General features: G+C 45.0%; 1 protein-coding gene and 1 non-coding gene across 6 annotated transcripts in view; one reads left to right on the forward strand and one right to left on the reverse strand.

Annotated features, from left to right (window-relative positions):
* The window catches only part of SMARCA4 (SWI/SNF related BAF chromatin remodeling complex subunit ATPase 4), a 92,151-nt gene that overhangs the window by 45,938 nt on the left and 31,411 nt on the right, over window positions 1-14,802 (reverse strand). For all 5 annotated transcript variants that reach the window (XM_086699064.1, XM_086699067.1, XM_086699066.1 and 2 more), the window contains exons 12-15: window positions 11,638-11,768; window positions 11,417-11,474; window positions 2,933-3,054; window positions 729-879 (exon numbers count right to left, since the gene is read on the reverse strand). In XM_086699064.1, coding sequence (XP_086555190.1) covers window positions 729-879; window positions 2,933-3,054; window positions 11,417-11,474; window positions 11,638-11,768 — 462 coding nt within the window. The remainder of the gene's footprint in view (window positions 1-728; window positions 880-2,932; window positions 3,055-11,416; window positions 11,475-11,637; window positions 11,769-14,802) is intronic.
* On the forward strand, window positions 5,275-5,391 carry LOC147583774 (U5 spliceosomal RNA). The gene has a single exon (XR_015248638.1). It is a non-coding gene; the product is annotated as a U5 spliceosomal RNA (small nuclear RNA).

The raw sequence follows: 14,802 nt of genomic DNA on the forward strand, positions 1-14,802 counted from the left end.
TCGGGTACGAGAGCATTCCCCAGGCTTCAGAGACTCGGCACGGCCAGGCACAAGTCTGTCCTGGCCACGAACCACCCGTGGTCATCGGGATTTTTGGTATTTCGCTGTCAATCAGCCCAGTCCTTTCTTACTTATCCTTAGCCTCAGCAATCACTCCTGCAAAATCACAGGGTTGCCGTGCTGGTGATATGTGTCTACAAAATCTCTTTTTCTGGTCCACATCCGAACAGCTAAGTTTCTACCTGGAACGGCCAACAGAAAGCAGGGCTACCGGCTCCCGACACTGAAGCTCCCTGCCCTCACTGCCTCACTGCAGGGCTCCGGGGAACATGCACCGAGCACCCGTGCGCCCACGCCTGGGCCCGTCCTGGCTTGGCCACTCCCGAGTTGTGTGATTCTGCGGAATCACTGCACCTCTCTGTTCTTCGGTTGCCCCCCACGTCCGCCAAATGCGGAGATGGAAGCACGCACTAAATAGGGTTCTTTAGCGCTTAGAAGAGAACAGATAGCAGCCTCCTGTTCTGCCCAGCATACATTAAGCACCCAGCAGATCCAGACTTATTGCACAATTTCAACTCCTCCTGGAGGCTAGGCTAACAGATCAGGAAAACGGAGGTTCAGAGGGGAAGAGCGCATGTCCAGAGACAAAGACTGGAATGTGACTTCGGCAGCCACCCACACCCTGGAAACCCCAGGAGTGCTGTGTGGATGTGCCCCTCCGACCTTACCTGGTACTGTTTAAGGACACCATTGACCATGAGCGCTGACTGCTTATCCACTCTCTCGGTGACAGCATGGGCCACGGCGTAATAGGACTGCAGGCCCCGTGCCAGGGCCTGGGACACACCATACTCGTCATCAACATCTTGCTTGGCATTCCTGGGAGTTAAGATGGAAACACCATGAGGACACACATTCCCACCTGTGACGACATGCTTCCTGCCCAAAGACCCACGGCCTGACAGCCATCACATAAGCCGAAGTGCAGCCAGACAGTCTGAGGGAGGGCCAGGCAGCAACTACTAATCCAGGGGGGCCCAAGACTGGGCTCAGGGGCCGTGGGTCCCGACCCCACATTCCCGGAACAGGAATCAAGTCACTGCCACATCACAGAAAGAGTGCATCATTCAGCCAGAGGCCCGTCCTCCAGCCCACTGTCTCTACTGAGCACTCGTGAGGCTAAAATGAAAGCGCACACTGAACAGCCTCACACAAGACCAGAATCATTTATACTGTGGCTGTTTTATGATCTAACCTGGAATTCTTTTAAAAAGTGACTTTAGGGGCGCCTGGGTGGCGCAGTCGGTTAAGCGTCCGACTTCAGCCAGGTCACGATCTCGCGGTCCGTGAGTTCGAGCCCCGCGTCGGGCTCTGGGCTGATGGCTCAGAGCCTGGAGCCTGTTTCCGATTCTGTGTCTCCCTCTCTCTCTGCCCCTCCCCCGTTCATGCTCTGTCTCTCTCTGTCCCAAAAATAAATAAATGTTGAAAAAAAAAATTAAAAAAAAAAAAAACTGACTTTATTTTTTATTTAGAGAGGGCAAGAGAGTGCACGTAAGCACATGCATGTGCGGGGCAAGAGCAGATAGAGAGGGATAGAGAGGGAGAGAGGGGGAGAGAGGGGGAGAGAGGGGGAGAGAGAGGGGGAGACAGTGAATCCCAATCAGGCTCCGCACGGTCAGCGCGGAGTCCACCGCGGGGCTCGAACTCACAAACCGTGAGATCATGACCTGAGCCAAAATCAAGAGTCAGACGCTTAATCGACTGAGCCACCCAGATGCTCCTAAAAAGTGACTTGAAACTATTACATTTTATGAATGCGACAGACACATGTGATCCGACTTCTGTCACACTGTTTTATTTTATTTATTTATTTATTTTTTAAACATTTTCAATCAATTCTTTAAATTTTTTTTTTCAACGTTTTTATTTTATTTTTGGGACAGAGAGAGACAGAGCATGAACGGGGGAGGGGCAGAGAGAGAGGGAGACACAGAATCGGAAACAGGCTCCAGGCTCCGAGCCATCAGCCCAGAGCCTGACGCGGGGCTCGAACTCACGGACCGCGAGATCGTGACCTGGCTGAAGTTGGACGCTTAACCGACTGCGCCACCCAGGCGCCCCTGTCACACTGTTTTATAGTGTGCTGTGGTTTCTGGTTTTCTATCTCCTTAAGAATCTGTCAGTGAGCTTAGTGGGCTTTTCCCAATTTCTCTAAGGATTTCAAAGGACTGCATGTTTGCTCTAGATGAATGTCATATTTAGAGCGTACACAACTCTCAGTTCTCAGTTTCTTTTCAAAAGCATCCATTAATTGCGTACCATAAGCAACAACTACATTGATATATTAACTGTACTTGTGCTTCTAAGGGCAAAAGATGAGAAATAACATGAATGCCTGCCACTAGGGACGGGCTAACACGTGAAGATGTAACACACAACGTCACTGACGACACTGCGTACAGACACAGCGTCACCTCCGAGAGAAAACTTTCGGTGAAAAAAGCCAGGGGCAGAAAAGTGGGCCTGGATAGATACACGTGTACCAGTAAAAAGAAACGCATGCACACATTTTGCTTGCTGCTGCACGAACTGTCTCTGAAGACACACGACGCTGGAAACAGTCTCCTCCAGGGAGGGAGTGGGGTGGGGAGGGCGGCCTGGGGACCCAGCCTGAGGTGGCTGTTGTTGTACAACTAACTACCTCTTAAGCACAAGATGAACCATGTCAATGGATAGACTGACTTCAATGCCTATGAAAGTGACTGAAATCCGAAGTAAATCCACTTGGTCTGTTTACAGTCCCTAATGTCTGCTGTCTGCGGGCTGGACAGCAGGGAGGGCCGTCCGTAGAGAGGCGGGAGTCCTGACAGCCCTCTGCTGCCACCCTGAAAAGGGGGCTGGCAGAGTAGGAGGCTGGGGAGGGATGCCTTACTCAATGATGTGCCGGGCGTCTACCTCCGAGACGTCATCGCTGTCTGGATCTGGAATCTTCTTCTTCTCCTCAACAGGCAGGGTGGGAGGCTGTGCTGGCTGCGGCTGTTCCTCTTCCTCCTCCTACCAAGACACAAGCCCACGTCACCTCAGGCCACCCCACAGGGACAGGCAGAGGGCTCCCAGGGGGAGAATGCTTTTGGGAGCAGGCGCTGTTTCCATGCCCTCTTACTATCCCAGAATGTGTCATGCCTCCTCTTTGCTCTTCTCCTCAGTGCTATGATTTTTAGTTTTCCTAGCAGAATACAGACACTTCTCTTCAAGGCTACCTCAAGGGACTCTGGATTCTTGTTACTAAGAGAGTAGATTCCTCCTGCACCGTGCCTTCCCATCACAAAATGCACACTACCAAGCTTATTCCTTGCCCGACCTGATACTCAAAGCCATTTCTGATTTGCTTCTCTTGGATTTTTCTAAGTATTAAACACTCGATAGCAAATTTTCAACATTATTGCTCGTGACTTACTTTAGGCTTTATCGACATGGCTAAAACGTCCGCGCTAGGTCAAATAACGCTGTTGATGATAGGCATCCTAGTTTACCAAGCGGTTTTCTATGAACTTATAAGTTAGGTATAATAATAAATCAGTTACTCTTCGTTACTGGGATTTTTCAGCCTTTGCGGAGGACGTGATAAAGGGATTTTGTGTGACATATTGACAAAACACACACGAATGTACTTCCCCATGTGAAACCGTTCTCGTATATTCCCTGGTAAATCAGACAAAGTGCCAGCAGATAATTGTCTTTAAGTACAATGGGACTGCGATAAAACTAAAAGGTATCTGTGATGAATCTACGAATTAATTCCAATCAAAATCCCGTGGGATGTCCCCTGGAGAATGCAAAATAACTTTATAAATCACTCGGAATAATGAACAGGTGATAATAGCACAAACATTTTGGGTAAAAAAAAAAAAAATCATAATTGGTACAGACTTTTCCTAGCTGACATACTATGCCTGGAATTAAAATAGGGGTGGGACCTCCAGCTAAGTCTGAGGGAGGAAGTCCACAAATTCGCTCCTGGAAAACCATCTTCAAAGCTGAACAAAATTGGCAAGAGCAACCATTTCGGAGCTCTGGGGGCCTGAGAAGTATTAATGCTTGAGAAATCGCTGAACGTCGGGTAAGAAGAGTGGGAGACGGTAGCATTCTCACTTGGGTCCGCTTCCATCTCTCCGTGCCCCAGCTCCACGTTGAAGGTTCTGCCAGGGCGGCCAGGCCAACAGCACCGGCAGCTGAGTCTGATGGGGACGCGGTCATTTCGTAGCAGGGGGCACTGCCCCTACCAGCCGCTGGCACTGCTGAAATAAAGTGGGGTTGTTTGCCAGCTTTTCTACTTTGGTCGGGAAAGCGCATCACGGGCTGAGCCCGTGACCAGGTGCACAGAAAATGCAAAAGGACCCCACAGAAAGTAAAAGCCAGGGTGGACCTGAAAATGGCCTGAACCTGGAATGTGTTCCTTTATACATTCTATCCATCTGCCAGAGACAGAAGCTGTTTCATTGGCTCAAGAGGTCCGAGCACAATCACTGCCTAATCACTGGATAACTACTAAGTTACAAAGGAACATGGCCTATTCCTAGAAAGCCAGAATTAAAAATGAAAATGAGAAAACAAAAAAATAAACTGAGCAGAGACACCAAAGGTAGCACACGCCACCAGAGCAAGAATTTCACAGATTTAGCCCAAGTAAGTTACTAAACAAACACCACCACCAAAAACCACCACCCAGGGGTGGGAGTCAGAACACAGCGTAGCTAAAAATAGGTTTCCACTAAACATTAGAAGACAAGCGAAAGAGGAAAAAGGGTGATTACAGTATTCAGTGAAAAAGCAAATGAACCTGTCTCTTTCCCCAGATGTTGAACTTAGCATATAATCTGTGAAGCAATTATTATTACAAATATGTTCAAAGAACCATGGGAAACCATCCTTAAGCACAATAAGTCAACAAATACAGAATCTCAATAAAAGGGGCGCCTGGGTGGCGCAGTCGGTTAAGCGTCCGACTTCAGCCAGGTCACGATCTCGCGGTCCGTGAGTTCGAGCCCCGCATCAGGCTCTGGGCTGATGGCTCAGAGCCTGGAGCCTGTTTCCGATTCTGTGTCTCCCTCTCTCTCTGCCCCTCCCCCGCTCATGCTCTGTCTCTCTCTGTCCCAAAAATAAATAAATGTTGAAAAAAAAAAAAAAAATTAAAAAAAAAAAAAAAAAAAAAAGAATCTCAATAAAAGACAGCAAGCCCCAAATTGGATGAAAAACACAAAACTACCCAGCCAATACTCTGGTTTCTCTTCAGACTGTATAAATCTTTCGCCTTTTACTAAAGATTTCTGTGGAAACTACCCAGCCAAGAAGGTGAACAAACACTAAGGAGAATAAATATAAAGAGAGTTCACCATCAATCTGCTAAAAAAAAAAAAAAGCCAAGGACAAACAATACCGAAAGCAAAAAAGAGAAAAACGAACCATCAAGTACAGAGGAGCGTCATTACAATGAGTGGTTAAATTCTCATTTGAGACAGAGACCAGAAAGTAGTGCAATGACACGTGCACAAGGAAAAAGGCTGTCAACAAAGAAATCTGTGTCCAACTAAACTATCCTTCCAAAGTCAAAACTTCAGAAATCATACTCCCAGATCTACCAAGGCTGAGGGAATTGGTTGCTAACAGACTGTAACTCAAACCCCAAGAAATAAAGAGCATTAAAAATGGTAAATACATGGATCAATATAAAAAGACTCTATAAATACATTTTCCTTTATTTCTTCTCTACTAACTTATTCAGACCAAATCATAAGATTCCATGCAGTATGAATTAGAAGCCTGCATTGTAGGGTTTAGAGCATATGCAGGTGTAACATATGTGACAATAGAGCAGGAAGGAAGGGTAGCAAATAGAGCTACATTGGAACGTAAATTTCTCTATTTTACCAGAATGGAGATGGTATTAATCTGAAATACACTATGATAAATTAAGATGCATATTGTAATCCCCAGGGCTACTACAAAACAAATAACTAAAAAAGGGACAGTGACAACTGAAATCTACAGAAGAAATTAAACGGTACAATAAAAAATATTGAACACAAAAGGCAGCAAAAAGAGGCACAGAGAAACACAAAAAGACCTAAGACGAAGAAAAGAAATAGCCAAATGGCAAATGTAAACACAGTCATATTGATAATTACATTAAATGTGACTAGTCTAAAATTCAATCAAAAGGCAGGCACTGTCACACTACATCTAAAAAGCAAGATCTAGCTACCTGCTCTTTCAGATTCAAATGAACAGACAGGTTTAAAGTAAAAGAATGGAAAACCATAGACCACACAAACAAGCAGTAACCATAAGAAAGCTGGAGGGACTATACTAACATTGGACAAAACAGACTTCAAAACAAATATTACTGGGGACAAGGACAGATATTCAATAATGATAAAATATCACATATATCAGGAAGACAGAACAACTAAATATATCTATCGATAGAACATGAAAATACATGAAGCAAATCTGACAGAATTTAAAGGAGAACAATTCAACAAAAACAGAGATTTTCCCATTTCATCCTCAACAACATCATAACAACTAAACAAAAGTCAGCAAGGATATACGGGACCTGAACAACACCAACGGAACTCTCATTTACGGAGCACTACACCCAAAAAAATGCAGAATCCTTTTTCAAGTGAACATGAAACATTCCATAGGATGCTGAGCCATAAAATGAGTCTCTGTAAATTTGAAAGAAAAATCATACAAAGTAATCTTACACCATGAGAAAATTATTTTATTTTATTATTATGTATTTATCGGGGTGGGGGGCAGCTCGTGCATGCACACAAGCAGGGGAGAGGAGCAGAGGGAGAGAGAATCCTAAGCAGCTCCACACTCAGCATGGAGTCTGACATGCGACTTGATCCCACGACCCTGGGATCATGACCCGAGCCGAAATCAAGAGTCAGACACTCAAATGACTGAACCACCCAGGCGTGCGCTCCTACCACGAGAAAATTAAATTAGAGAACAAAAACAGAAAAACTCTTGGGGCACCTGAGTGGCTCAGTCAGTTAAGGATCCAACCTCGGCTCAGGTCATGATCTCATGGTTCGTGAGTTCCAGCCCTGCATCTAGCTCTGTGCTGACAGTTCAGAGCCTGGAGCCTGCTTCAGATTCTGTATCTCCCTCTCTCTCTGCCCCTCCCCTGCTCATGCTCTGTCTCTCTCGGTCACAAAAATAAATAAAAACATTAAAAAAAATTAAAAAAAAAAAAAAAGACCTAATGGTAAAGAAAAAAAAAAATCACAGGGGAAATTAGGAAATATTTTGAACTGAATAAAAACAGAAACAACATATCAAAATTTACCAGCTGTAGTTTCAGCAGGGCCTAAAGGGAATGTACCTTTAAACAAGTATACCAGGAAAACAAGTCTCAAATATTTGAGTAAACTAAACTTTGACTACCAAAAAATGAAAGACAAATTACTGAATCACCAAAATGAGCAATGAAAAAGAGATCACTATGAAACCACAGAAATACGATAAGGACATAAATTTCTGAAACTGAGTCAAGAAATGGAAAAATTTGGAAAAAAAAAAATCTTTAACAGCTAACTGTATCAGTAAATAAAAATCTTCTCACAATGAAAAGGCCAAGTCCAGATGGCTTCAGCAGTGAATCTACCAAATATGTTAAGATTAAGGATATCAAACTTTCATGAACTCTTCCAGAAAGTACAGGAGAACATTTTTCAATCCATTCTGAGGCCAATGTTGACTACAAAGCGAGACAAAAATGTCACAAGTAACTATAGACTAATATCCCATGAATATAGACCCATAAGTCCTCAACAAAATAGTAGCCACACTGTGATACACAGGAAAGATTATACAACAGGACAAAGTAGGACTTATCCTAGGAAAGCAAGGTTGGTATACTATCTAAACATTAACTTACATAATAAATCATATTAATAGGTAAGAAACGAAAATCAGACAACCAACTTAAAAGATAAAAAATATGAGACAATACGGGGCACGCCTGGGTGGCTCAGTTGGTTAAGCATCCGACTTCAGCTCAGATCATGATCTCACAGTTTGTGAGTTTGAGCCCCCCATAAGGCTCTGTGCTGACAGCTCATAACCTCATAGTTCCTGTGAGGTCCAAAGCATTGCTTTGGACTCTGCTGCTCGGGATTCTCTCTCTCCCTTTCTCTCAGCCCCACCTCTGGTCACGTGCACGCCCACAGTCTCTCTCAAACTAAATAAACTTAAAAAAAAAAAAAAAAAATCCCCTGGGCGCCCCGGGTGGCTCAGTTGCTTAAACGTCTGACTCTTGGTTTCAGCTCAGGTCATGATCTCACAGCTTCATGGTTGAGCCCTGCATCAAGCTCTGCGCTGGCAGTGTGGAGCCTGCTTGGGATTCTCTCTCCCTTTCTCTCTGTTACTCCTCCACTTGTGCTGTCTCTGTCTCTCTTATAATAAATAAACAAACTTAAAAAATCCAGGATAATTTTATTAAATTTTTCTTTTTTCAACATTTATTTATTTTTGGGACAGAGAGAGACAGAGCATGAACGGGGGAGGGGCAGAGAGAGAGGGAGACACAGAATCCGAAACAGGCTCCAGGCTCTGAGCTGTCAGCCCAGAGCCCGACGCGGGGCTCAAACTCACGGACCGCGAGATCGTGACCTGGCTGAAGTCGGACGCTTAACCGACTGTGCCACCCAGGCGCCCCCAGGATAATTTTATTAAAAAAAAAAAAAAAAAAAAAACAACTAGCAAGCATTTTTGTAGTAACTGATGAGCTGACCCTAAAATTTATATAGGAACCTGAAGGATCTAGAATAGACAATCAAAGTCACAAAAGTGAAGGAATACCTTACTCTAAGCTACAATTATCAAGGTAAAGTGGTAGTCACACAAAGACACGAAGATGGATAGAAAAGAAATGAGAGGCAGAAAAACCCTTAATTTATCGTCAACTGATTTCCCACAGACTAACCAAAGAAGAAAAGAGTGGTCTTTTCATCAAATGGTGCTAGATAAAATGGATATCCATACGCAAAAAAAAAAAATCTTAGACCTGTATCTCAGACCACAGGTGGCAGTCAATTCAACCATGACCTTAAATGTAAGAGCCTCAATTACAAAACTTTTAGAAGAAAACATAGAAGAAAAGTCTTTGTGACTTCAGAGAGTTCTTAGATGTAACACCAAAAGACCAATGCATGAACAAAAAAATTTGATAAACTGGGTTTCATTAAAATTAAAAATTTTTGCATCTGAAGAAACACTACTGGGGGTGGGGGGAGGCAAACTGGAGTGTCTGGGCGGCCCAGTCTTGGTTAAGCATTTCAATCTTGGTTTTGGCTCAGGTCATGATCTCACAGTTTGTGAGTTTGAGCCCACCCACATCAGGCTCTACGCAGACAGTAGATTCTTCCTCTCCTGTCTCTCTGCCCGTACCCTGCTCACGCTCTGTCTCTCTCAAAACAAATAAACTTAAAAAAAAAAAAAAAAAAAAAAAAAAAAAAGGCAAACTGACTAGGGAACTGGCAGAAGATATTGTAAATTACATATTTGATAAGGAACATGTACCAAGAATATATAAAGAATTCTTGTAAAGAATTCAACTCAAAGATGAGACAACAAACAACAAATTAATAACGGGCAAGAAATGTGAATAGACGTTCAACCAAAGAAGATACATGAATGGTGCATAAACATATGAAAAAAATGCTCAACGTTATTAGTTACTAGGAAAATGCAAATTAAGGCCACAGTGAGATACTGCTATACACACCCACCAGGATGGATATAATCAAAAGGACAGATAACACCAATTGTGGACGAGAATACGGAGAACCTGGAACCGGTGAAATGGTATAACCACTTCAGAAAACAGTTTGGCAGTTTCTCAGAAAGGCAAACATAAACTTACCGTATGACCCAGCAATCCCACTCCCAGGTATCTACCCAAGAGAAATGAAACCATATGTCCACACAAAGACACGTATGGAAACGTATGAAGTGTTTATAGCAACATTACTCATAACAGCAAAAAGCGGAAACAACACAAATGCTCATCAGTTGGTGAGTGGATAAAGTGGGGTTCACCATACAATGGAACAGAATTCAGGAATAAATAGCAATGACCTCTTGATACACAAACAACGTGGATGAGCCTCAAAAACATTTTAGCTGAAAGAAGCCAGATACAAAATGCTACATGTTACTGGACTCCATTTATATGAAATATGCAGAAAAGGCAACATCTACAGAGACAGAAAGTCAATCAGCAGTTTCCTAGAGCTGTAGGAAGTAGTGAGAACAAACTGTAAACCAGGAGGAAGGGGATTTTGTGGATTATAGGACATTCTGAGATTGGTGTGTGGTAGTGAATACACAAGTCTATAAATTTACTACAAATCACTGAATCGCAGCATTCCTCTTAAGGGGAGGGAGGGAGCGCCGTCCCAGGCCCTACACACAATAAACCCCGGATACCTCAAGTGGCAAGAAGGAGAGTAAAAACAGGACAAAACAAAAGATTATAGGTGAATACTATGTGGATTTCAGGTTGGGGGAAATATTTGAAGAGCGCTTTAAAAATCAGTAAAAAAAAAAACCATTTGTAACTGATTAGAAATGGGCAAACGATGCAAAACATTCACAGAAAAAATCAGAACGGTTAGTTAACTTGAACAAAATGCTCCACTGTAACAGCAAAGAAACGCCTGTGAAAAGGTGGCAAAGCTTTTTAAGGCCCTGAAAAAAGCCTTTTAAGACACTTTAAGCCACAAGTGAAGGGGGAGTGACAGAGAGCCCCCATCTGGATGCTAATGATGGAGACGCCCCCTTATGAAACCGTTCCCTGAGTTACCCTTCCCAAGGAGGCAATCTGGAACGGAGAGGAATGAGGCTCTCCGTTTACAGCTTTGGCAACCAAGGAAATATCACCTCAACATGGCATAATTAAATGACTCAGAGAATTTACACAATAAATGCAACCATTTATGTTTCCAAAGAAGGAATTATAATGGGCGATAACGTACACGATCTAATGACCACAACTTCGCACGGATCTTTCTGGAGGGCGGAGCTTCAAATGTTGAGCACTTGAAAGGCGGCTGGTACAGTTGAGGATGGGGAGTTTTAAATTCTATTTAATTTGATTAATTTAAGACTGAAAGAGTCACATGTGGCTAGGGGCTACCCTACTAGAAAGTGCAGCTCTAAAGCCCCAAATTTCAGCCAAGACTGGGGCCTCAGCTGCCCTGGGCCTGCTTCCTGCCCCACACAGTGCCCACCCAGAGCAGGAAAGGATCACGATGCAAAGGGGTGACGGATGCCCAAGGTGTGGAAGTTACCACAACAAAGCACCGAGAGCCACGACGGCCAGGAAATGGACTCTTACCTCCTCCTCTTCTTCTGAGCCACTTTCTTCACTATCAGATCTTGGAGCTACTTCATACCTAGAAAAAACAGTCATGATTTAACATACATCTCCCTAGAGCCCATAGGATTTACTTTCCTCAACAAACTGGCTTGTTTCTAAAGGAAAGCAAAACCACCCCCCAGCTGCCAGTGCCCCTGGAACGAGGCCAGCTCAGCATCTGAAAGTGAGGCCCCACTCACCCGGGGTTCATCTCAAGCCAGGCCTCTAGCTGCCCTGCTTTGGGGGCATCTGTGCCCGTGAGGATCTTCCCGCTCTCGACGTGGATAACTTTCACCGGGAGGTCACTCATTTGGCTGGTCTCATCCAGAGGCTGAAAAAGAGTCACACGTGTAACCGGAGATTCTGTGGTATCCGTACCTCAGGCTTCTGCCAACTAGGGCCAACTGGGGAAGCGCCCTCCCAACTCCATGCCCCCCAAAATGGCACCAAACATGGCCACTGGTTGTGAAAATGGATTAATGACATATTAATAATCCAGTAATAACACAGAATCACCAGATGACTGCTGCTTCCTCACGGTATTTCATTTCCAGATACATAATACATTCACGTAGTTCAAAATCCACAAGGGTACGAGGTGTGGACCCGCCCCCGCCCCCATTCTCCCCCCCAGGCCCCATCTGACAGCTCTCTGCACAGGTGCCTACCGGTGTCTGTTTCTCATGCACCCTTACAGACCGATTCCATGCAGAAGACACGATTCATTTCTTTCCCTTTATACACAAATGACTACATTATTCGCATTCTTCTGGCCCTTGATTCTTTCAACCGATACTACCTTTGTAGACCTCCTCAAATATCCTCATCCTTTTCTGTTAAACAGCTAACTAGAATATTTGAAAAACAAAACAACTACCTCCTCTTACCAACAAATACGGAATTTCTCAGTTTCTCATTTTGAGATGTCAACATTGGAAGAACATTTCCCCCCTCCATTTGCTCCTTCGAATTTCCTGGAGAAAACCTCGAGGAGGAGGAGGAGGAGGAGGTTCTTGTTTAAACTTTTGTTTGCATCTTCCAGGAACTGATCCCCGCCCCCCTCGGCCCCTCTAAGTGTCACACTCACCGTCAACATGGCCCACACTCTAGGTAGAGATGAGCTTTCTAGGTAGAGACTGTGACCAATCTCCCCCTCAAAGCTGCCCGCCATGGAAGGTGACAGTAACCACCTGTCACATGAATAGGCTCTGTGGACTGCCTGCATCAGTCCCAATCAGTGACTTTCACCCCCCAAATGCTCCCCAGGAGTGGCTAACAGGGCTGACGCCTGCACTTCTCCCTACCCCCAAATTCTGATTCAACTGCTCTGGGCCTTTTTAAAAAGCTCCCAGGCAATTCATATGTGCCGAGGCTGAGAACCACTGGCTGAGATCAAGCACAAGTCACGGTCACCACCGAGTGATGCTACTGTAAGCAAATAGGAGGCGCGGCCACAGGTTACCCAACAGAACTCCCTTTACTGCACTCTTCTGCCCTAGGACTTTTTCCCCTGAATGCCCCACATGGCCTTACGAAGGCTTTCTGCCGTAGTAAAATGCCAGCCCACATTCTCAAAATTTCAATATAACATTTAAGATAAAATCTCATGAAGTAAATACGTATCTGAGTTCATTGCCAGTCACTCCCATCAGGAATTTGGCCTACAAGAAAAAGTATGCATCTGCTATGGACTGAATGGTGTCCCCCCCACCTTGCCCCCAAGAATTCGAATGCTGAAGCCCCAACTTTCCAGTGTGGCTCTACATGGAGATGTGGCCTTTGGGGGGTAATGAGGGTTCACTGAGGTCACAAGGGTGGGACCTTCAGGATGGGACAGTGCCCCCGTAAGAGACAGCAAAGCTTGCTCTCTCGCCTCATATGGGGACACAGCAAGAAGGCAGCCATCTATAAGCCAGGAAGAGAGCCCCACCAGGAACCGACCTTGCTGCACTTTGATCTTGGATTTACCGCCTCTAGAACCGTGAGAACATAAGTCTGCTATTTAAGCCAGCCAGGCCATGGTGTTTTGTAAGGGCAGGCCAAGCTGCCCAGGAGAGAGCATCAGAAGGTACCGTACAAGAAGGCTCTTCACAACAGCGTGTGCCACGGGAGTAAGGGAACATGGGAAAGAGCCACCAGTAGGGAAGGAGCAGGGGGTGGTACATCAGGACCAAGCAGTGCAGGACCTTCCAGACAGCTACGAATAGGAAGCGAACTAAACTACCAGTCTGAAAGCTGAAGGAGATTCCAATTCATCGAAATGATAAAATTAAAACAGAATTAATGGCCTGATATGGACAGTGGCCCAAGACACTCTGCTAAATGGAAAGAGTCTAGCTTAATGTCCAGATTGCCCCAAGTGGTCTTACAACAACCCAAAAAAGGACACAGGCATAAAGATTCCAGGAAGTGCAGGGAAGACCAACCAGGGCTCAACATGCTGGCTCGTGAGAGCAGGTGCCACAGGGGCTTCTGCTTCTCATCAAACCATTTAGATATTTTCTGCAAGAAATACTACATTTCGGCAACACCACAAAGAATAAGGAGAGCGTGTGTGAGCTAATGTGGGAAGACGTCAGAGACAGAATGCAAAGCTGGAAAAAGAAAACCATCTGGTGGCTCACATACAGAAAAGGCCCCAGAGCCAACACCCCAACGCTTACTCACACTTTTCCTCTGAGAGGTGGGAGTGAGGAGGGCGTGGGGGCGGGCGGCGGGAAAGGAAACGCCTCTTATTTACGTCTGTCCCTTTTAAATGTCTGTCCCTTTTAAACGTCCTTCTCCCAAATGAGAGTACTGAGTGAGAATGGCTGCTTTTGGGAGGCGGGTAGGAATGTGGTAGAAAAAACGGTGCGTGGGGACAGCAGCCCCTCCCTGAGTGGGCCACTTTGCACAGTTCTGACTTTTAGAAGCAGGCTAGTCACGTTTCACATACGAAATAAATGATCAGTAAATAAGTAAAACCAACAAGGATGGGGGAACCCACACTAATGGGAGCACAGAGAAAAACTAATCCAAGTAACTTTTGGGGTGGGGTGGCGCAGAGCAGGAGAGAGAGGGAGAGAGGAGGAGAGAGGGAGGGAGAGAATCTCAAGCAGGCTCCAAGACCAACGCGGAGCTTGATCTCATGACCCTGGGATCATGACCTGAGCCGATATCGAGTTTGATGCTCAACTGACCAAGCCACTCAGACGCCCCCTCCAAGTAACTTTCAAATGCAGTATTTGAAGCACACAATTTCAGGCTGAATAGCTCCAAACACAAACTAAAGTAGCCAGGAGGCTTCCTTTGCAGAAGGGTGCAAGTTAGCAATTCTGAATTACTTCCTGTATGTTCTAAGACTGAGCAAATAAGGAAATATAGCA

Source organism: Puma concolor, chromosome A2 (assembly GCF_028749965.1).
Source record: "Puma concolor isolate L17-30 chromosome A2, mPumCon1.1.hap2, whole genome shotgun sequence".
NCBI lineage: Eukaryota > Metazoa > Chordata > Mammalia > Carnivora > Felidae > Puma > Puma concolor.